Source organism: Hoplias malabaricus, chromosome 5, assembly GCF_029633855.1.
Source record: "Hoplias malabaricus isolate fHopMal1 chromosome 5, fHopMal1.hap1, whole genome shotgun sequence".
NCBI classification, from domain to species: domain Eukaryota; kingdom Metazoa; phylum Chordata; class Actinopteri; order Characiformes; family Erythrinidae; genus Hoplias; species Hoplias malabaricus.
In genome coordinates, this window is record NC_089804.1 from 54,168,383 (window position 1) to 54,191,691 (window position 23,309).

At 41.1% G+C, this 23,309-nt stretch overlaps 1 protein-coding gene across 1 annotated transcript; it reads right to left on the reverse strand.

Annotated features, from left to right (window-relative positions):
* Window positions 1-9,346: 9,346 nt before the first annotated feature.
* ankrd52a (ankyrin repeat domain 52a) lies at window positions 9,347-23,134 on the reverse strand. The gene is made up of 28 exons (XM_066670042.1): window positions 22,963-23,134; window positions 21,152-21,235; window positions 20,837-20,915; window positions 20,625-20,695; window positions 19,533-19,733; window positions 19,312-19,399; window positions 18,901-19,043; window positions 18,395-18,607; window positions 18,187-18,265; window positions 17,976-18,090; window positions 17,761-17,843; window positions 17,547-17,664; window positions 17,380-17,448; window positions 16,889-17,029; window positions 15,859-15,909; window positions 15,518-15,629; window positions 15,349-15,420; window positions 14,825-15,026; window positions 14,627-14,714; window positions 14,159-14,276; window positions 12,780-12,999; window positions 12,121-12,208; window positions 11,869-11,955; window positions 11,297-11,442; window positions 10,717-10,799; window positions 10,531-10,613; window positions 10,318-10,409; window positions 9,347-10,150 (listed from the first exon to the last, which is right to left on the reverse strand). The coding sequence occupies exons 1-28, from the start codon at window positions 22,987-22,989 to the stop codon at window positions 9,900-9,902; spliced, it is 3,204 nt and encodes a 1,067-aa protein (XP_066526139.1). The 5' UTR covers window positions 22,990-23,134; the 3' UTR covers window positions 9,347-9,899.
* Window positions 23,135-23,309: the final 175 nt, after the last annotated feature.

Below are 23,309 nucleotides of genomic sequence, written 5' to 3' on the forward strand. Positions count from 1 at the left end.
ATGGCTCAGTTTGGTATGCTAGTTTTTTTTTTCCTCTTTGCTCATGGTAGAGGCATCTGGAGAGAACAAACCGAGATGAGGGTATCACTCTATTCCTTCTTTATAGGTGGGTAACACTGACTATTTTTTGCTATTTCTGATTAAGGTGGAAATGTGTCCAAACTCGGGAGACGTCGAAGTACGTTACCAAAACTGCTACAAAACTAGACTCAAGTTACATTACGGCAATACAATCAAGAGAGATGACGTTTTGCGCCATTGGTCTGTACGCTTGTGCCTACGACTGAATCACAGATGTGACGATGTGAAATAAGAGCACTACCCTTGTGTCATTTGAATATCTGTCACCAGTGGCAATATCTCACCTTAGAGTATGAACTTCGAGTGTGTTATTGCGATTATACCACAGTACGTTATCGTTCTTGCTATTTGTTTTGTTTGTTTTTAAATCAGAACTCAGATAATTGGACCACGGCAGCGTAACTCTTTACTCAGTTCAAAATAAAGTGAGGCAGAGTGATACTTGGAAAGCGCAGCCAATCACATTGCAGGGTACTAACCGTTGTATTAATATTTGAAACGTAAATGTGGTACCTGCGTTCTTCAATTACGATTGGGGGGAAATCTAAAAACCACAGTACACCATTTTATGTAGCAATAGCACTTTATTTCAAACATAACCAATCCTAAGCCACAATACTGAATGACAAGACCTACTGGCTGCAGCATATGAAAATGACAAACACAAACGGTATGGGTTTTATCTTTTTTTTTTTTTCCCCCATCATATTTAGAGTCTGAATAATGCCAAATTCTAAACAAAAGATAAAATGTTCCTTCTTAAATACATGTACAGATTTCACATCTGTTAGTAACAATTAACCATTTACAAGCTCCTACTATGAATTAACAAGGCAAAGTGCTTTCAGGATTGCATTGTCACACAAAAATGAATGGCTTGACATTTTTGGGGGGGTGGGGTATAAAGGTAGATGGCGGGGGTGTGAAAGAGCGAGGTTGTTTATTAGGGGTTGGGGCTGCGAGGATACTGTGATGAATTTGGGACAAAACAAACCCCACCAAAGTTCTTCTTTGTCAGTGTCTCAAATTGGTGGTAAATAAAGGCTGATGGGTAAAGCTGACTGGATATTAATGCATGCAGTGTTTTGGAACGGCTCGGTGTAAGGCTCGGGGTCTCTGTCGTACCCCGTTTGAATAGAATGGCATGTAGAACTCCAACCTATGCCCTTTCAAACCCCTACCGTCAGTAGAAAAATTAGGTTGTTGCTTCGGTACCAAAGTCATACGCCCACCCGCACAAACCCAGAAACCACACACACACACCATGAAGAGTAACCTATAAACTTGAATTCAGAGGGCTCACAGTGAACATTAAGAAGGTGAAGGGGGATCTAACGTAAGCAGAAACAAGTAGAATGGAAAAAAAAAAAAACATCGGGGGAAGGGGAGGGACGGGGGGAAATATAAAAATTGAAATAGAACGAGTCTTCCCTGTTTTAGCAAATACAACAACAATAAACGAAAAAGTCTGACCAATAGGCAGAACATACATGACATCATTTGAGTTATAATGGGGAGAATTAAAGTCATGATTACAGAAAGAAAAAGCAGAATTCTCTAATACAGTCTGGCTTCACATTCCAGTGGTACTCTGCTGTGTATACACTTAGTTTTCTCATGTTACACTGACAGACACACAGTCAAGCACACTTTTTATTTTAATATTACCGCTTGTCGAATATAAGTTATACATATATCTGTTCCATATACATACATATTTCCATTTGTCACCACAACAGGTGAAAATATTTGATACATCAAGCTGTAACACGCAGAGGTAGGAATAATGCTACTACTTCTCAAAATACGACGCTAATAATAATAACAAAAATCTATAAGACTATTGTAGGTCAGGCTTTAAGCAGAGGCAGAAGCGTGTCTAATGCAAAACAAATGCAAAAATTATAGTCTTATTGGCTGATACAGGATTCGTGAGATGTTACAGACCCTGCAGTGGTCCCAGGCTTTCAGCACATGCTGGTGATGGCATCATCCTCCAACTTAAAAAGACAGAACTAGAGTATTTGCAGATATGTCGATGAGGTATACGAGGTTCAGTTATGACCCCAGGCGATTCTCACCAAAAAAATTAATAAATAAAAATAAAAGCACACACACACACACACACACACACGTTATACACACACACACACACACAAACGTACGTGCATGCATACACAGAGGGTGCTGCCTGACACGATCAGAGCATAAGATATTTTATTTTTCATTACAGCTAAGAAAAGAATCTTTTGGAAAAGTCTCATAGACTTTTGGTCTGGATTCAAAAATGAGACACACCGAGATCCACTAGATCGTAATTAGCCCGTCCATTCAAAATGGCCAAATCCTGTACGTATCAGATAATTCACATTCAGTCTGACTGAAATAAGGCTCTCTCAGTGCTGAAATCTAAATTATTCAAGTTTCAGTCACAAGGAGAGGGTGTTTACCTAAGGTGCCACAGAATAAATAGATGAGCCAAAGTGACCCAGCGATCAATTCGTATGAAATATACAATTGCCTCTTGATTGTATTGCTTGGTTTTTACGATGAAATCAAGTTCACTGGCCATCTCTACAGAGACATGGATTGGTCCTGTGTGATAAAACACTAGGCTACTTTTTTTTTATTTTATTTTATTTATTTTTATTTTTTTCCTCTGAAGCAGTGTGGAACTCGCTGTGGTTCAGGTCAAAACACTTCAGTGCTCATTACTTACGGTCAAAAACTGGACCTACAAACAAGAACACTATGGTCTTCAAACTAAAACAGTTCATGACTGAAGTCCTTCGGTCTTGGTCACCAAACACTAAAGTGAATTTCCTGGTGCAAAACATTGAATTCAATGGAATGTGTCATGAATGGTGGAGAGACCCTAGAGTTGGGGTCATGTCTCTTTAGGAACTGTGTCTAAGCAGATTTTCGCTGAGTAAATGAAGATCCAAACTCTATGAGCCGTGACCTGTACGCTTCCCCCCCTGATCGTTTGGACCCCGTGAATTACCGTCAGAATACAAATCATGCTACATTCATGCTGCAAGCTATTAACACACATAGCTACTACTTCCAAAGCAAATTCAACACCGCATTTGACAAAGCTTGCTGGTTTGATGGGTATTTTGCTGTGTTTGCTAGTTTTGCGAGGTGTTCTCTTTCACGTAGCATTGTTCCAAACCCCCCCCCTGCCAACCCTCAACTCAGAGAACAGCTGCTTAGACCCACGTTCCTAATATGGGCATGCTTCACACTATAGATTGACACTTCCTTACAACTTGTTTACAGTTTAAATATTTTGTGTAAAACATGTTTAATCTTTGATATTTAGTGAATTTTCCAAGCACTCCCAATCCGTGCTGTCACACTGGTATTTATAATAAAAGAAAAGTGCACGCTAACAGCTTCTAAACATACACATGCTCAAACACAGACTATTTCCTGGATTGTTTCATTTGTAACATATGGATCAAAGGGTAACACGTATTTCACTAGTTACTGGCCACACCCACCAACAATTCATCGTACCACAACAGGCCAAATCAGTAAACAAACTTTTAGGCAATTTTTGGTTTTAAAAATATAGATATTAAAAAAAAATTAAATAAAATAAAGAAGACGACTCGTGTAAAGGTCTAACATACCGACATAAACAAGTTCAATGGCCCCAAGTCATGCCTGCGAGCCATAAATGCTGATGTATCATCAACGTCATATGGTTTTGGAAAAGGTAAAAATGGAGAAAACCGTACGATCACACTAACGAAACAATCACAAAAACACACCGTCTTTGCAGAAAGCTAGAAGTACTGACACGGTTTGATGCTTGTCACAGTCTCCACCAAGTCTTTTATACATTCCACAAGAAAGTGCCACTTTTATGGAGGCAAAGCCAGATGGTTTTCAAATAAATCCTTACTAAAAATAGAAACCTGCTCGGAGAAGGGAAAATAATAATAATAATAATAATAATAATAATAATAATAAATTGGTCGATTTACGAGGACGTTTTCCTCCATTAAGGATGCTATGGTGCACAAAAAGTTATTGCACTTCAGTCCAATCCATCATTTCAGGTGGATACTAGGATGCTATCACAAGAAAGAGATAGAGGATTCATGCTGACATTCTACGAGACACGGATACAACCAATTTTCAAATGCACGACCACACGAAAAAACACGGCACACGTCTACGTCACTAAAGAGTTCACACTTCTGAGAACTAAACAGATTTTTTTTCCATTCTGAATTCGAAGAAGTCACTAGCTAGCACAGACACAGACATTATTTACTCCTTTGCGATGTCAAAAGCAACTGCAAGGTTTAGAGGCTTCTGATTGTTCACGACACAAATATTCATGTAGGATCTAAACCGAATGATGTAAATCGACAGTTCGCTTACACCAATTTGTTCATTCGTAAGGCTCACTAAAAGGTATCAATGGAAGACCGTACCCAGTGGCATGTACTTGATAACAAAAGGCACAATCCCACATATTTACCACATGGTGTAATAGCTTTAAATTAAACAGTGAAGATGCTTACAGACTCCAACGTAATAGCAGCATGCCACATATAGCAGTGATATGGACTAGCTGAGATGCTTGGTCAGCCATTGCTAACGAGCAAATAAGGTCAGTTTTAGGTTGAATAATTACCGTTCATAGCTCTGGTAAAAAAAGAAGCACGATCCGGCGGCACTATGCAAATTCATATGCTCGAATGAAGAAGAAAAATAAAGTTCCTGCATAGCTTTCATCACATATGATAGGATGGAGTTTAAAGGGATCCCCATATGCCTTGTATAAAGACTACTCTGGTCAGGCTCTATTGGTTGAATCACTAAGGGCATTAATCAGATAAAGCTGCCGCGTATGAGAAAACCGAAGCAGCTGTTTTGAAACAATCATTCGCATATTAACATGTGACACGAATTAATCAAATCAAATCTCAGGACAAAATGAAGCGTCGACGGTGGTGCTGATTGAATTTTAACCCTTAGCGTAAGGTAAAGGACATCAATTTGAAGTTCAAAAGCACCCGACAAACTCCAGAAGGCCTCAGAGCTTGCACTTTGAACCCCTTTCTGAACAGAAGTAAACGGAATCTACTGTTACGTCCGTACCACGGAAACACAAGCACAGTCGTTTAAAAAAAGACCACGAGTTCTGAGGTAAGATTACCAGGTAAATGCAACTTAAATGGCTATTAACAAATGACAGATTACAGTGCATGGCTGCCTTCCACTTTACCCATCAGCAACGATTAGTAAACAATGCATCTCTCCATTATTTAATGTTCACCCTTTCTTTTTTTTTTTATTTTTACAATTAAAAGAAAAGTGAAATTACTATGAAGCATATGCCTTTGTCGTTAAAATATTCCCACATTGATAAACAAGGATACAACAGTGCATCTGTGTGTACATATAGCTCTTAAAAATACAAAAGTATCACGGATATCTTCTTAAGCATCGAGTATCGTTTGGTCTAGATGTTGTAGATAACTTATTTGCCTTTTTAAAAATGTCCTTGGTTGTAACAAAATTGTCTCATTCTATGTAGTTATTCAGAGGTATAGTTGCACTCTTGTCCTATAGGTTTTTTGTTAAACAATTTAGCATTTATTTTAGTTGTAGTCAAACAGCAAAAATCTGTTTGGTGTCCAAGGGTTGCTTGTTTTGTTGGATGTGGACAAGTGGTGTTCTAATATATTTATGGGAATGTATGAACAGAAAAGTTACTACTGATTTCTAGTGTTTAGAAACGTTAGACTCCGTGCTAAACAAAGAAGCAACATTTGAACAGTGTCTTCACTGATCGTGGCAAGCAGAAATTTAACAGATTTTTCACCAAACAATGACTACGTATTTTTTCTTTTTTTTTTTAAACTTTAAAGGGTGAATAGTAGTTTTGTGTGTTGTATAACTCAAGCCAATTAGTGACTATTCTCACTGACTTGCCTCTGGACATACAACATAGTACCGCATTAATTCCAAAAGCAGTTAAAAAAAAATCCACACACCATATGAATGCTTTGTAGTTTGTTCTTGGTAAATCATTTGCCAAATATCATTAAACTATGTGGCTATATATTAGTACATCTGCCAAAACCCAATAGATGTGTGCTTCTTCACAACCGTAAGGTCAGAGGAGTAAGAACCAAACCCAAAAAAACAAACAAAACACACGAAAAAATTCTCTCAAGTGCTGCAACTTGCTTGTTGAGTATACCATTTCCTCTTAAGGCAAATAGAGATAAATAGGACATAGCATAAATCAAATAGGTATTTATATATTGCCTTAAATGGAGGTGTCTTCAAGTAGTAGGGACACTGAAGTCCACTGAGGTAAATTAGACATTCTATCAGTCAACACCACCTTTGAGAGTATAGCTAGACACATAAAAACACTGACACAACAAACACCATTAAGACACGATTTGTAGTAGCTACACTTTAACCCCTTTTTGAAATTGGATGTGAATTTTGAGAAGGCTATAAATTTGAGATGCGATTGTAAATTCCAACTTTACGCACATGCAGAGGGGGACTGCTGAGAGGGCAAGCGTCATAGCTTGATCAGTGAAGATGTAAAATTTGCTGGATCGCCAACAAGACCTTATCAACTGAGATTTTCACAGGCGACATGTCAACCCCCTTCGTTACAAGAAATCAAAGCAAATGTACTTCAATAACCACGCTCCTGATACAGTTAAGGCATTTCACCAAATGGTAAAGAAAAGCATCCCCAATTGACAATTACCAGCCTTACTATTCGACGATTCGACTTTGTTTTAAATTGCAAAAAACAGTTTTATGATTTTGTCTGAGTAACAAAACAAAAAATCTCTCTCAAAGCTATGAGATGCTAGAACTAGTAGAGAATGGCTTGAATAATAAATAAGTCTCTCTCACCCTTTGCGAAAGCCAAACATTCAAACAGCTTAATACAAACTTCAACGACATTTTGTATTGTAAATGATGAATATGGATAGCCCATGACTTCTAATTTGGTTATTAAGGTGAATTCACACGTTAACACCCCTCTAAAGTCGTTCAAACGTAAAGCAGAGGGAACATAGAATGGCACAAATCTGTTTTGGAGAAGTGACCACCATCATACTTGAGGGGGGAAGAAAGAAAAGAAAAAAAGAACAAATCTAATTTCCCTCCAAATTGTGCTCCTTGGCAATAGCTTCAATAAAATTCTCTGACAATAAACCACTTTTACTGATTCATTCGACACAACAAACGTTCATCTGTCCAAACTGATTGCTCATCAACCCAATGATTATTTGTAATCTACAAGAGACGAGTAAAGACCCAATTCAGCCTTAAAATTAGCTGATTCTGAATATCAAAATAGTAGATTCCAACTGCTCTTTCAAAAGGGAGGGAGGGATCTGGTCAAGCTTATTGTTTTCTAATCAGTAGAACTGGCAGTGATATTTTAATTGCTTATAACATGCTGACCTGAGTACCTCTAAAACTCTTCCACGTTTTTTTCCCCCTCAGTCAACTTACTTCGGTTGCATCTCGTCATACGTCTTAATGCATCTCATGTCCACGTTTAATACATACTCGCAAATGCATCCAGAATCACATCCTTGCCTGTGATCAGATGCACATGCAGCCGTCCTATAAAAGTGCCTTTTTCATTTGAATTCAACAACCCTTCAAGTACTTTTGCTCAGGCCTCTGTTGAGATCTACTACAACAACTACTTTACATACTCCAGTATTTAAATATTTTTTCTACCTGGTTTAAAAAAGAAAAAGCAAACAGTTGTAGCTCGAGTTAAAGTAGGGCTCACAAGCAAAAGTGTGTCCAATTCAGGTTAAGGTTATGGTAGATTTCCAATATAGCATAGCACATGTCTCAGTTCAGTCACCGGTGGTATTAAACACAATAGGAAAAGCGAGTTTATATTTGTTGATAATAATAATAAAAAAAAAACGAGGGGAAATCAAAAGCCCTTTCAACTGATTGTCTCTCTACTACTTGAGCTTATATTGCATGTCCTTTTTCTGCAAATAAGAGGGATATTTTACTGCCCTAATATTTTCTGAAATTTAGATCTGTAGACGTAAAATGAAAAAGGAAGCACATTCGTACGTTTAACAAATAATCTACCTTTGGCAATAAGGAAGCATTTAGTTCAAAAGTCGGGGCAACGTGTGGTTTTTAACGTATCCATAACAGGTGAGAGACAAAGTGTTCGGTATTTGCCAAATTATAAAAGACCACCTATGAAATGAAACAAAGCTGCTTTCAAACTTTGGTCATATCAATAACCACGCAATCAATGCAAGAAAAATCCTACCAGATTATCAATAATCACACAAATGTCAACTCTCACTTTGAATCTTTCTGAATCGCAAATGTGTGAACTGCACAAGTTAAAGCCATTCACCCTGACAGAAAAAAAAGCTTATTTCCCCACAGAGTGCTGTGTAAATTATTAACAAAAACACTGAAATAAATTCTGCAGATGATACTACTTTAAAAGTGAAATGCTTGACAAATATTTTATATGGCTAAAGCTAATGGGCTGTAGAGGAAGCACCACTTAAGCTGTGAATGGTGTAAAGTCTAAAGGACTGAACCTTAAAAACGAAAACCTCTCAAAAAAGGCACTGCAAAAGCAGCTCAATGCAACATGAGACAAGTTTCGATATGGTCTGGTAGGGGGGGGGGGGTAAAGCACTACATGAAGATTCAAGCTAGCAGCTTCCTCCAAAATGGAATAAAAATAAAAATAAAAAGGTGGTCCCTAGAAGCAAGTGTTGTACACGGCAATATCAATTTCATGAAGGCCTAGGCCCAATCTGATGCTTGTGCTTTCAATTCCTCCTTGATTTATTAAATAAATGATGGTACATGAGCATTACATTTTTTATTTTACTGCTATTTACGCAGTGATCTAGAGTAACAAATACGTTCTATGTAAACCTATTGCAATGTCCCCAGCTTATTCCTTCCTCACCACTGAATGCCTACAGTAAACATGCACCATTTTGACCTTTTGAACCCAGAGGTCATTGGTCATTTGGCTTAAGGTTGTATGGTTTTCCCTTGTCAAAACAAAGTATGTTTTTTCTCTCTCTCTCTTTCTCATTTGTGCTGAATTTGATTGCACCTGACATACAGTGCACAAGCTTAAAAAGCAATTATCAAGTATGGGATGGAAATCTGGTTGGACTTTTACATTTAAAGAGAAAAACAAAACAAGAACCACTCCAAAACAAACCCCCCCCCCCCCCCCCCCCAAAACCTACACATTTACACATACACAGTCAAGACCATCTAACACATGGTCCGTGCCTTCATGCTAGTTTAGATTAACCCGTTTAACTGTTCCTCAGGGCAGGCTGTAAATTCCTATGCAAGGCCACAGCTTCTCAAGACATGGGAAGCATGATATGAGAACCGCACGCTTGTCGTCAATGTGACCCAGAAGATGCACAGCTGCATAATACTAAACCATAGCCAAGTAAACTGGGCTTTAAATCATCAATATTTTTTAAAAAGGATTAGCTAGCACTCGTGGAAAACTCCTACAACAGATGGCTTGGAATATCAGATTCTTGATAAATCAAGAACTAGTGAGTAAAGAAAATAAACAAAAACTGACTGGTTCTTTCCTGGTCATCCGCTAATTAATAATAAAGGAAAAGCTGTGAATAACGGGAGCAGGAGGGTTATGTAGCTGTAATTGCATATCGTTTTGACTAGGTGTCTAAGGACAGAAGACCAAACTGAGCATCCACACATAGAACGGTTATTCTGTGTGTTGTACACTGTAAGGGAGTTAGAACGCCTCACTCGGTCAGGCAGCCGTCCAAGCCAATGGCAGCACCGTGCCGATCTTTGCCGTAAGTGTGGCAAAGGCTTCCGTTGGGTAGAGGGGGACACGCGGCCGTGATGCCACAATGTTTGAGCAGATTCAGGCTAGGAGACGAGGGAGAAGAGGAAGAGGAGCCGGAGGAAGAAGGCTTCATGGTTGAGAGGATGAGAGCAAGGCAGTCGGCCACAGCTTTGTTGGGTGCACATGCCAGAGCAGGGGTATGACCTGAAACATGCAAACCAGATGCAATCAGTTATAGTCAGTGCAGGTAAGGCACACCGTTCACATTCATATAATATTTATGTCATATAATAAACATGGTGAGGGTTCACACTCTGCTGGAAAACACTGTCCAAATAGACAGTTGTACACAAATCAACAAAACAGCTTACCCTCCTCATCTACTGCTAGCACTGTGGCGCCACGGCTCAGCAAAGCCTGGACCACTGTGGCCAGGCCGTTCCTGGCTGCTATGTGAAGAGGCCTAGAGCACAGGAGGACATTTAAAAGTCATTTAAGCAGAAGCACATCAAACCGTCTCCACTTCTAAGGACAGACCACAACAAAAACAATCCTTAAATACTTCAGGAGTGAAAAACCCTTACATTTGAAGCATACTGTTGGTTGCATTGATGAGAATAGGGTTGTGGATCTCTTTCAAGATCAGCATGGCACACATCTCATGAGCCTGTAAACAAACGATGTGTCATCGGAAAAGTCAATGACATTTCTTGTTAAAGTTAAAGAGACTCAGCAGGAGGAAACAAGGCCAGACTGAGGGCTTATAATACCTTGCTGCAGGCTAGATGCAGGGCAGTGTTCTTATTTACATCCAGTAGAGACAGGTCCGCTTTGGCTCTGTGCAGCAGCAGGGCTGGATGTAACAGAGAATATCAGCATGAATAAGGAGAGCATAAAGGTTATGTTAATCTCTTTAAAACCAAGATAACCAACCTGCCGTTTGTGTTCATGTATTATTCCGAAACGTATTATGAAATCAATTGTAAGGTGTAACTGTAATGTGACAGTCCTAATTTAAACTGGGGTTTGGCATTCTGTGCTTCAGTGGAAGACAAACATGTGGTCATATGAAGTTTAATATATTTTCCTCACCAACAGAGGGCACTCTTCCATGATAAATCAATGTTAATATTGATAAATAAATATTTCATAGCAATAAAAACCTATCTGCATTGTGATAAATCAAACTGTGCCCCAGAAACAGAGCTGAACCAAACCACTAAAGGCGTGACTAGTAAGATCTCTAATACACAACCGATGTAGCCATTAAAGAGTATGAACTACCTGGAGCGTGGGTTTAAGGGTTAAAAATAAATATAAACAGAGACAAACATCACCCAACCTACTTACCCACAGCACTGCTCCGACCCATGTCTGCAGCAACCATAAGTGCAGAGCGGCCCGAGTGGCCCACGGCATTGATGTCAGCGCCCATCCTCAGAACAAGCTGCAACCCAGCAATGTCCTCGGCTACAGAGGCTGCATGGAGAGGGGTCCTGCAGGTCAGAACAAAGCATAACAATTAGAGGATGAGAGTCTGAAGGTAGATAACTTAATAGACATTTCTGGGCTGTTTTCCTTTAGTTAGGTAACCCTTATCCAGTTCAGGGTCACGGTGGGTCCAGAGCCTACCTGGAATCATTGGGCGCAAGGCAGGAATACACCCTGGAGGGGGCGCCAATCCTTCACAGGGCAACACACACACACACACATTCACTCACACACTCACGCCTACGTGCGCTTTTGGACTGTGGGAGGAAACCCACGCAGACACAGGGAGAACACACCACACTCCTCACAGACTGTCACCCGGAGCGGGAATAGAACCCACAACCTCCAGGTCCCTGGAGCTGTGTGACTGCGACACTACCTGCTACCACCTCTAGATTACCATTTAATATCCCGTATCTGCTTATACACACCTTCCTTTGGCATCCCTGGCATTGACCAGCGATGGGCCAAAACTTGAGTTCAGGAGCATCTCTGCAGAACCACTATGGCCATTAATTCTGTCATTGGACAACATTAAAAATAACAGTCAACATTATGATTTATTTTCTTAAAACACTGGGTAATATGAATAATACAAGTTTACCTTTCCTGTGTTTATTTAAATAAGAGCAAATATAATTATATAGCTGTAAAAACTATAATGACAGAAGCAGTACACTTACAGAGCACAGTGCAGTGGGGTGAAGGGATTTCCCTCCTGGATACTACATGGTTTAAGTTCAAGTACAACTTCCAAACAGTCTTCGTGACCTGACAAAGACACAAGACAAGATTTTAAGAAAAAATAATTTCACATCCTGATGGTGGTCAATTATTTTTTCCATCATTTAAAGCAGTGCAGATAAACCTGAGGACGTATAACACAGCATGTCACTGCAAAGTATAGATTCAATTCAATTTCAGCACGTGTTCAAAGATGCTGTTTATTTAAAATATTAAGAGGAAAAAAAAATAATAATAATAAAAAAAAAATCAACTGTATAATGTGTGTTTGCACTAAATAAACAGTGTAACAAAGTAGTTTGGGCACGTCATTTTTTCAGTCTGTTCAAATTAGGCCAACATAAGGTTACAATCTCTACAGAGAAAGTTCTTCACCTTTTAAAATCCCATCATTATTTATTAATGTTTTAGTTGTGTAACACGCTAGGCTTAAAAAAATAAAATGTGACCTGTGCAAAAGTTCATGGTCAGTCAAACAGATGTTCATTCACTACAAGGTCCACAAAAACACCATATTTAACTCTAAAAGGATGGTTTTACTTTATTTTTTACTTCACGTAATGATATTAATGGCACTAGACTGGAGGTATTCCTTTACCATGATAGGCTGCCCAGTGTGCAGGTGTGAAGCCGTGGCGGTCAGTGATTGGATCATGTGGGTGGGTGCAGTCAGCAGCAGACAGCAGGCTGGACAGTATCTCAGCATGGCCACAGGAAGCAGCTAGATGGACTGGAGTGCGTCCCTGAACATCTCTGCTTAGGACTGAGGCATTGTGGGCCAGCAGAGCAGTGACACAGTCCTCCCACCCCAGCAAAGCCTTGAGAGAAGGGGCTTGTTAGAAACTTTAAAGAAGTCAGGGAAATGTGTACAGAGACATAAGTGAAAATACAGCTATTGTGTCAAAATCTGGAGCGTGTTACAAAATACATACTTGCCTGAAAGTCAAAAAGCAATGACATTTAAAAGCAACATCTACTATTTTGGGAAACTGCAGTTCTCTCTGGTCTGTTTACGTTCAGAAACTCTGTGCATCTCCCAAATGTGGAACCGTATGTTTGAGGAGAAAAGTTCAACTTTGAGTCTGTAAATTTGACCCGTTTTTGAATTACAACAGAAACACATTTGTAATTTGATGTTGCTTAGTTTCCTAGCGCTTTCAGTCTGTGTTTACTCACATGCAGTAAGCACCCTCAAAAATTTAGAATGGGTTCCTACCTGAATCTAAAAATGCAAAAATAACTCAATATTAAATCATTCGCGATCTGTAACTGCTTATCCAGTTCAGGGTCACGGTTGGTCCGGAGCCTACCCGGAAACACTGGGAGCAAGGCAGGACCACACCTTGGAGGGGCGCCAGTCCTTTACAGGACGACACACACTCTCACCTGTAGACACTTTTTAAAACTGCCTATCCACCTACCAATATGTGTTTATACAAAATGGGAGGAAACCCACACGGACACAGAGAGAACACACCAAACTCCTCACAGACAGTCACCCAGAGCGGGGCACAAACCCACAACCTCCAGATCCCTGGAGCTGTTTGACTGTGACTACTGCACCACCATGCGCCCAATAACTCAGTATGATCCACCCATTTCCTTTCATGATTTTCAATATTTGACGGTCTCTTTGCCATTTCTCGACTGTGTGCAAAGAAAGAGGAAGGCTAGCATGTCTGACCGAGCCACTGTTTTTCTTTTCTTAGTTGTTTACTGCTATTAAGGCTTTGTAAAAACACATTGGACTGGTTTCCAGCATACGAACAAACTAGGGAGCAGCAAATGGTGGGGAAACATCTTTTGAATTTGCTTTTTAATTACAATTGTAGACGTTCCCTTTAAGGGACATACTGTATTACATAAAAGTAAATCTCATGCACAGAAACAAAAATGACAGCAAATAAGAGAGGGTAATGACATTTACAACGTTGGCTTCTATGAAAATTTATTGCTGAAAATGGCTGGAAAACTTACTGCTCTGTGTAAGGCTGCCCTCCCTTTCCTGTCTCTATTATCAGGACAGGCCCCTTGGTTCAGCAGCAAACGAACACAATCAATGTGACCACCCAGCACAGCCAGCATCAGAGGAGTTCTACAGAGAGCAGAGGAGGGCATTTACATGTACATAATAATAAATAACAATCAAACATTCTCGCATATTCTTTAAAATTCTGTTAATTGACTAAAGCTGTCGTTGATCACACTCTATGCTGAAGTTCTGCCATACAAACTCTACATATAGATACAGAGAGCCAGATTCCTAGACACTGCTTTAGCTCACTCTTAGACTTAAAGGACTAGGAACGTATATATGCATTCATTGCCTGTAACCAATTACAGTTCAGGATTATGGGGGGTATGGAGCCTACATGGGAAAGTAGCCTGCAGCTACTAATAAAAATCAGGTCAATTTATAAACGTCAAGTGTGAAAGGTCACTCACTGTCCCTCAGTGTCTGAGATATTGGGAAGGTCAGTGTCTTCCTTGCTGGACAAGAGCATCTGCAGGCACTCTGTGTGGCCATTGGCAGCTGTGTAAAAAACAAAACAAACTTTAACAGGTCTGGTTATACTTGAAAGTGTAACCAGAAAAATTCCATACATTCTTCCCATCTTGCAGTACAAGTGGATTCCTCCTCACCTGCGACATGAAGTGGAGTCCACCGGTTGCAGTGTTCAGTGAACAGGCAGGATGCAGATTGGCTGAGCAGGAGCTGCACACAGCGGGTGTGGCCTTTCTGAGCGGCCACATACAACACAGAGCGGCCCACGGTGTCACACACATCCACACACACCCCCGATTCGAGCAAGACATTCACACACTCCCAGTGCCCTGCTTCCGCCTGTGAATGGAAAACACAGAGAGCATAAGCTTCAGTGTGTTTGTAGTTATTAATATTAATAAATATATAACAATGAACACAGTGACAAACAAATAGATATCAGATACTCACTAACAGTTCAGATACTACTAAAGGCAAGAAAATAAAGCCTTAAAACATTTAAACAGCAGACCAATGAAAAATATTCAGCCAGGGGTGGTCCTGCTGTTGGAAAACTTAGGAAAGGCTAATAGATGGTACAAACTGTGCATGAAAAATTAATTTTTGGTGCCTTTAACCAGATGCCAGTATACGTTTTTCATAAAACCTTATATACACTTACGGCTAGATGTAAGGGACTGACAGGCCCACAGCTCTCTGCATCTCCGGATGTACTGAAGGACATCACCAAGAGCTAAACCGTAAAAAAGACAGAGTAGCAACACTTAAGCATGTATTCTACAGCCTGTATATAATACACTCAGAGTGAGTATGTGTGCAAAGCTGCTCACCAGCTCTAGGCTCTGCTTGTTGCCATGCACAGCTGCATAGTGGACAGGGCTGTAACCTTTTGAGTTGGCCAAGCATGGGTCTGCTCCATTATCCAGCAAATACTCCACACACCTAAGACGAAAACACTCATCAGAAAATATATATCCAGAGGCTGACCAGTAGGACATTTCACAAAGAGAATTTCCTAATTATGTCAGGGACTGCTCAAATAAAACAGATTTCAGCTCTTCTCCTTTTGGCCATGTTAGATTTTGGAATACTGGCTATAGTCAGAGGACTTTTAAATTGTTAATCCAAAACAGGTATAAATTTAACATGAAATCATATCAAGAAAACGTACATGAAGGCTTCTTTCTCTCCATCCTCAGGGCTCTGCTGAGCTCTATCCAACCTGAAAAAAAAAATAAAAAAAATAGTACATATTAGTTCTGCACAATAACTTATTTCTTAAAAATATAGGACATTTTCACAGCTTTAAATGATAAATGATCAATATTCATACGGATAGTTAATCAGGATAAAATTTTCAAGACTTTTTTATTATACATTTTTTCTGTGCTTTATACATATTTGACCAGATGTGTAGAAATATAATACAGAGAGGATGCATACAGATCATTAGTATTTGTCCAGTATTATTCATATATCATTTCCCAATAATGATGTGTGGTGGCTCCATTTAATGCAGGTAGTGTCACAGTCACACAGCACCAGGGGCCTGGAGGTTGTGGGTTCGATTCCTGCTCCGGGCGACTGTGTGTGAGGAGTGTTCTCCCCGTGTCCGCGTGGGTTTCCTCCGGGCGACTGTGTGTGAGGAGTGTGGTGTGTTCTCCCTGTGTCCGCGTGGGTTTCCTCCGGGCGACTGTGTGTGAGGAGTGTGGTGTGTTCTCCCTGTGTCCGCGTAGGTTTCCTCCGGGCGACTGTGTGTGAGGAGTGTGGTGTGTTCTCCCCGTGTCTGCGTGGGTTTCCTCCGGGCGACTGTCTGTGAGGGGTGTGGTGTGTTCTCCCCGTGTCTGCATGGGTTTCCTCCGGGCGACTGTCTGAGAGGAGTGTGGTGTGTTCTCTCTGTGTCTGCGTGGGTTTCCTCCGGGCGACTGTCTGTGAGGGGTGTGGTGTGTTCTCCCTGTGTCTGCGTGGGTTTCCTCCGGGCGCTTCGGTTTCCTCCCACAGTCCAAAAACACATTGGGCAGTGGATTGGTGACTCAAAAGTGTCCGTAAGTGTGAGTGAGTGAATGTGTGTTGCCCTGTGAAGGACTGGCGCCCCCTCCAGGGTGTGTTCCTGCCTTGCACCCAATGATTCCAGGTAGGTTCTGGACCCACTGCGACCCTGAACTGGATAAGGGTTACAGATAATTGAAATTGTGTTTTACCTGCAGAAAGCTGTGGAAGATGACGAGTAGTGTAAAGGTGTGCTGCCTGAGCGGTCACACTCATTGACCTCTGCTCCAGCTCCCACTAGAATCACCACACACTGATACCTTCTATTGGCAGCCGCATAGTGCAAAGGGGTCCTGTGCAGAGAAGTAAATTCTAGATTTTATATTTATGATATAAGTGGATAACTGGAATCCTTGCCAAACCTGAAATAATGTTGCTTCAAAAAGAGAGACTATTTCGCACAGACAAAATTGAGCTTGCTTTATATTATGGGTTTATTGACCTGGAAATTCAAACACCGTGTACAATTTTTGATTTTTAGAAAATCTTAAATCACTCCTCCCCATGCCCCCCCTCAGCCTCCAACATGGACAATATGTATTTACAAAGAGTGTAGTAAATCACATATGCATGTGTTGAAATATTACACTTTATAAAAGTGCTAGTACTACATAATAACTACATTAAGATGAACGCCTTTTACCTTCCAAACTTGTCTTTCTTATTCATGTCAGCACCACTGCTCAAGAGCAGGTTCAGACATTCAGTGTTTCTGAAATCAGAGGAAGAAGGGAAAGAAAGTAAGCAACAATTAGCACACATACAAGTTGAGTAAATAGTACCAGCAAACGAGAGCTGTTAATATCGTACCCTCCAGAGGCAGCAGCGTGTAAGCAGGTTCTCCCATAGTCGTCTGGAGTGTTGATGTCAAAGCCGGCTGAGAGCACATGCTCTTTGCTCATAGACAGCACTATGCTGTACAGCTGACCTGTGCAGGCAAACGGCAGCTCTCAATAGACAGTACAAGACTAATCGCTACAGCGGCAAACAAATAGCAGTAGTGTAACATGTAGATAACACATACCTGAGGAGAGTAGCTTGCGACAACAGTCAGAGAACCCGTAGAGCACAGCTAGGTGCAGTGGGAACATCCCATGAATCCCTTGCCTTTGAGGTAAGAGGGCAGAAAATGTTATAAAATAGGTTTAACACAGAATCTGATGAATCTAGTCCAGTAGGTGTCAGGGGACAGCCTCCTCCAAGAAGAACTGCCTTTAAAAAAAACAATTTCACGCATACCTGGCTGTGTCAGCACCGTTAGTCATTAAGGTGCTGATGAGCAGCTCATGCCCATACTTAGCAGCAACATGAAGAGGAGTATTGCCATATCTGTCCACACAGTCTATCTCCCCACCTGAGAGTGTGAGACAGACAGTAAGGCTGAGAATCAGTGCAAGTGCATAGGTTTCAGTGAGTGACAGTAAAAAGACCATAGTAAAGTCTACTTCACCATTCTGAATGAGGATCTGGGAGCGAGTGAAGCGTCCATGGATGGCAGCCATGTGAAGGGGGCTCTTGCCTTCTTTGCTCTAAGGAGAGAAATGAAATCAAACATTCAATAACAGCTGCAATCTCCTAGTCACTAACCAGTACAGTACTTGGCATTCATGATACTCAACATTATGTTTTATCAGATATCTGGGCTGACTCCTCCTGACCTGCATGTTGACGTCTGCACCGTTGTTGACCAGCAGCTCCAGGCAGAGCGCACCATTCGTGGACAGAGCGGCCAGGTGCAGTGGGGTGTAGCCACGGTGGTTGGGCTGGTTGACATTGGCCCCGCGGTTAACCAGCTCATTAGCCACTGCCTCTTGCCCTGTGTAGCAGGCTACATGCAGAGCAGTGTTACCAAAGGCATTGGGCTCATCAATCTGAGAACAAAGAAGCAGAACGTAGAAAATATTACACACAATGACTCTGGCTTTAATGTTCTGTCAGACAACAATATTTGCTCTGTGTTATTTTTTTTTTTTTGGAAGACAGAATATCACAGCCCTTTTACAACCTGTGCAAGACAGAGAGGGACTAATGCTTATTTAAAAACAGGACAATAAATAGATCTAGATTATATATTATTTGTTTCAAGTATGTGTCATAGACACATTGCTTTTTATGCTTTTAAAAGGGTGCCAGTTGTGCAGTGGTAAAATGTGAAGCTGCTGACCTCTGCTCCATTGCGTAACAAGTACTTGACCACATCGACGTGGCCACTGGCAGCAGCAGCGTGGAGAGGAGTGTAGCCTCGTTTATCCTTGCAGCTCTTATCTGAGCCCTGAGACACCAATAGCTTCACCACGTCCTGGTGACCTGCAAATAACAACAATAAAAGCTTATTTAAAACTTAGAGAACTATGTAAAATAATGATAAACACTGCTCATTTATAGACTCATTGGAAAAGTATAATGTAAGTGATTTTTTTTTTTCTTTAAAACCAGTTAAGTCTAGTTACTGGGAAAGCCATGCCATTCGACAGTGCTTCCTTCACAAGAAAACATGCCATTCCTTTATTACAGCTCAAAAATGAATGACAATTGTGCATTGAAAGTAAACAAATCAGAAAGACTCATGACAAACCCAGGTAAGCTGCCCAGTGGATAGGCTGCCTCTCTTTTTTATCAGTGGCGTTCAGACTCGCTCCTTTGTTCAGCAGCAATTTGACCATCTAATGAGAAGCAAAACAAACAGAAGAAGCTTGTAATAAGCAAGATAAAACACTAGTGCTCTAATTATTCTGTCAGTGAAAACACGACTTAGGGCTGCCACAATTAGCCTCAGCCTTAAGATAAGGCTTTTACCTCCTGGCATCCACTCTGGGCAGCATGATGGAGGGTGGCTCTGCCCGTGCGGTCAGCCATGTTCAGGCTGCTGACGTGTGGCAGCAGAGTTTCTGCGCAGCGTGTGGCCCGGTTGGCTGCTGCAATGTGCAGCGCTGTCTGCCAGAACTTGTCCCTCGCAGTCACATCAGCCCCTTTTCTGAGCAGCAGCCCCACGGCCCTCTGAAACACAAACGAAAGGGAGCATGAAAATCCACAGTAAAAGCTTTATATATTGTGGACAAATGTACACAATTAATAACTATACGTGACTTATAGTTATGAGTTAGATGTTATTAGTGACTTATAATATATTTATCATTTTAACCTGATTTATGCATTCATTCATTGTCTGTAACCACTTATCCAGTTCAGGGTTGTGGTGGGTCTGGAGCCTACCCAGAGTCACTGGGCACAAGGCAAGAACACACCCTGGTGAGGGCACCAGTCCTTCATAGGTGACACACACTCACTCACACCTAAGAACACTTTTGAGTCGCCAATCCACCTCCCAACATGTGTTTTGGACCGTGGGAGGAAACCGGAGCACCCGGAGGAAACCCACGCAGACACAGGGAGAACACACCACACTCCTCACAGACAGTCACCCGGAGGAAACCCACACAGACACAGGGAGAACACACCACATTCCTCACAGACAGTCACCCGGAGGAAACCCACGCAGACACAGAGAGAACACACCACACTCCTCACAGACAGTCACCCGGAGGAAACCCACGCAGACACAGAGAGAACACACCACACTCCTTACAGACAGTCACCCAGAGCGGGACTTGAACCCACAACCTCCAGGTCCCTGGAGCTGTGTGACTGCGACACTTCCTGCTGCAACACCGTGCTTCCCTACGTTGATTTAATTTCAAGTAATAGGTCATTTCTTGTAGTCTATTTTTATTAAATATGCCAAATAAATGTATAACAACATAACAGAGCCTTAAAATTTTGCTGAGCACATCAAAACATAAAACACTTCATTTATGCATAGGCAAAACAAAAGTGCTCACCTGTGTTGACTGCAACACAAAAATAATTTCTGTCATTCAGCTGACTTACCTCATTTCTGGAGGCAGCTGCCCTGTGTAAAGGTGTTAGCCACATGTGGTCCTTTGCATTGACATTCGCACCTAAATAACACAAGAGTGTGTTGTGAAGAAATCAAAGGGGGGAGAAAACAGCGTGAGTGTGTGAATTTAGCACGTACTTTGCTTGATCATTCAGACCAAACCAGATCTTAAAAATAATATCACAACACTGTGTAATACTACCTGCAGAAATGAGGAGGTCCATTATATGAACGTCCCCCAACCAAGCAGCAGCATGTAGAGGTGTGCGTCGCTCTTGGTCCTTAATAAGAAACACAAGTGTACGTTTTAGTAAACAGCCAGCTGCATGCTGTCTCAGTCTTCGTCAGCCTCGACCGGCCTCAATAAACATCCTTTTAAACTACAGAAAACTCAGCATTTAATAAAAGCAGTGTTTTCACACTAAAACCTATAGAAACTGCATGAATTTCGAGGAGACTATTCCGTTTCTATACAGTTAAGACATCTGCTACTCAGGCCTAGAAAGAGAAAACATACCAGTGCATTGACTTCATCCTTCTTGTGCAAAAGTAACTGAACTTCATCCACATTCCTATTGAATATTGCCTGGACCAGAGGTGGCTGAAGGGTAAAAAACATAAGGAAACTGTTATAAACATGTTATCAATGCCTGTGAATAACCTCCACACACAAAAGACACAGATGCAAAAAAGTTACACATTTAAAAACATTATTTGATTCTTTTGTTTTTGTAAACGCACAGACTACACTGATGTTAGGGAAGACAATACTAACTGGTCTGAAAACATGCAGTTTTGGTGCCAGAAACCTGTAAACTTTGGTGTCGTTTAAACAAACTTTACGCTATATTTCAATTTTTTATATACATTTGCTTTACCAAACATTTTCATATGAAAATAAGCAAATAAATAAATAAATACTTGTCCCTCCTTTCACTGAACTCTTATGGAGAGGCTTCGCAACTAGATGCTGAAACATAGCTAGGAATATTTGACTGCATTCAGCCAAAGAACATTAGTACTTTACTAAGGCTGGATTGATTCTGTATCACAAACGCTGTTCAAACTCATCCCAATGGAATTGGATGGTGGTCCATCACTGTTACCCAAGCAAATATCTGGTGGAGTTTAGAGGAAGTTACTCAGGAAGGGAGCATATCATAAAACCTATAACAGTTATACACGCTGGTACACCAGGTAAGTGCTGCTGCTGGAAGCTCCGGGGTCCTGGGGTCAATCCTCACCTTGTGATCGTCACTTTCTCTGAGGAGTTTGGTGTGTGAACGGAAAGATCCACTGGCTGTTTGAAATTGCCCACAGATGTGTGTGTGTGTGTTATGCACTGCCACAGACTAAATGTCTTTGTGCAAGCGCAGCCGCAGCCCTCATAAGGATGATATAACACAAGATGAATGAAGGAATCGTCAGCAAATAATTGGGCTCAAGGCCAGAACACACCTTGGACAGAGCGCCATCACAGGGAACTACAAACACACCCCCTGTGGACAATTTTACAAGCCAATTGGATTGGGGGGAGGAAACCCACACAGATAAGGGAAGAACAAAGCAAACTCCTCACAGACGTCCTCAGGGGCGACCTCGGTGTTCCCCAGCAACATAAATATATATTTTAAACCTAATTACTTGTCTTTTACAGAGCTTTTGACAGCACTGTGTAAAACGCATTTAGGCCGTTGTTTATAATTAATACTCAGACATATTGGATTGTTTGTGTATCTGCAGATATTTCTTAAAAGCTTTTGATGAGACATGAGAAGAAGTCCTAAATCTACGCTGTTGTTACCGAGCAAACGGCATTAAACCGAATCAGAAAGCGAAAGGAAGAAATGCGTTCTAATGTTGGGCGGGATAACGTTAGCATAGCTAGCATATCTACGCGAATATCTGAGTTTAAAATATATCTAAATACTCACGTTTCATCGCTAACAAAAGCTTCTGTTCGACTACAAATTAACTGCATTTCCAGAAACAACGGAACACTCTTAAAGGAAGTAAATATATATCGACTTATTTTCCTCCGTTCCACCTTAAAACGGCGCTGCAGCTCCTTTCCGGTGCCTCGAAGCCTGCAGCTTTTAAGGTGGAATTGAAAATAAATTCAAATAAGAAGCCGACTTCTGTTTAGTTTCCAAAACCCACAACAAAGCACATTCAAAAAGGTGAATACATAACGCTAGGGAGATCTCTAGCCTGGTCTTTAACCGAGAGCGGCGTCCGAAAAGCAGTGAAGCACAAACAACGTAGTTTAGCTTTAGCTGCGTAGAGCTTTACAGATTTAACAAGGTCTTGTTTGTTGCCGTTTCTCACCTGGTCTGAAATGTTTAAAACCCCCATTCTCCCAGCGTCAGTCAGGACGAAACTCCTTCATCGGGGCAGACGGTGAAATCTGTGTTAAATCGCTGTTAAAGAGGGAAAAGAAGAAGAGAGAAAAAGACAGAAACGCCAGAGAGAATAAACCCGTAATGGCTCCCAGTGCCGCTGCTGCTGCTTTATTATTGTAGCGGAGCTGAAGGCGGCGGTTTGTGTTACTGCCCTCTACAGTCAGGAGCCTCTCCACGTTTCACACATTAACGGCCAGAATAGCACTCATACTTCATACAATACAACTAATAGTTTATAAAATATCACTCATACATAATGCAGCGCCACGGATA

What these genes read in the sequence shown, in the direction of transcription:
- ankrd52a (XM_066670042.1), bottom strand. Translation starts at nt 22,989, where the DNA reads ATGGGGGTTTTAAACATTTCAGACCAG. An exon ending in CCACTGGGCAGCTTACCTGG is followed by an intron (nt 19,044 to 19,311) that starts GTTTGTCATGAG and finishes TGTTATTTGCAG; the next exon opens with GTCACCAGGACGTGGTGAAG. An exon ending in TGCATCTAGCCTGCAGCAAG is followed by an intron (nt 10,614 to 10,716) that starts GTATTATAAGCC and finishes GTTTGTTTACAG; the next exon opens with GCTCATGAGATGTGTGCCAT.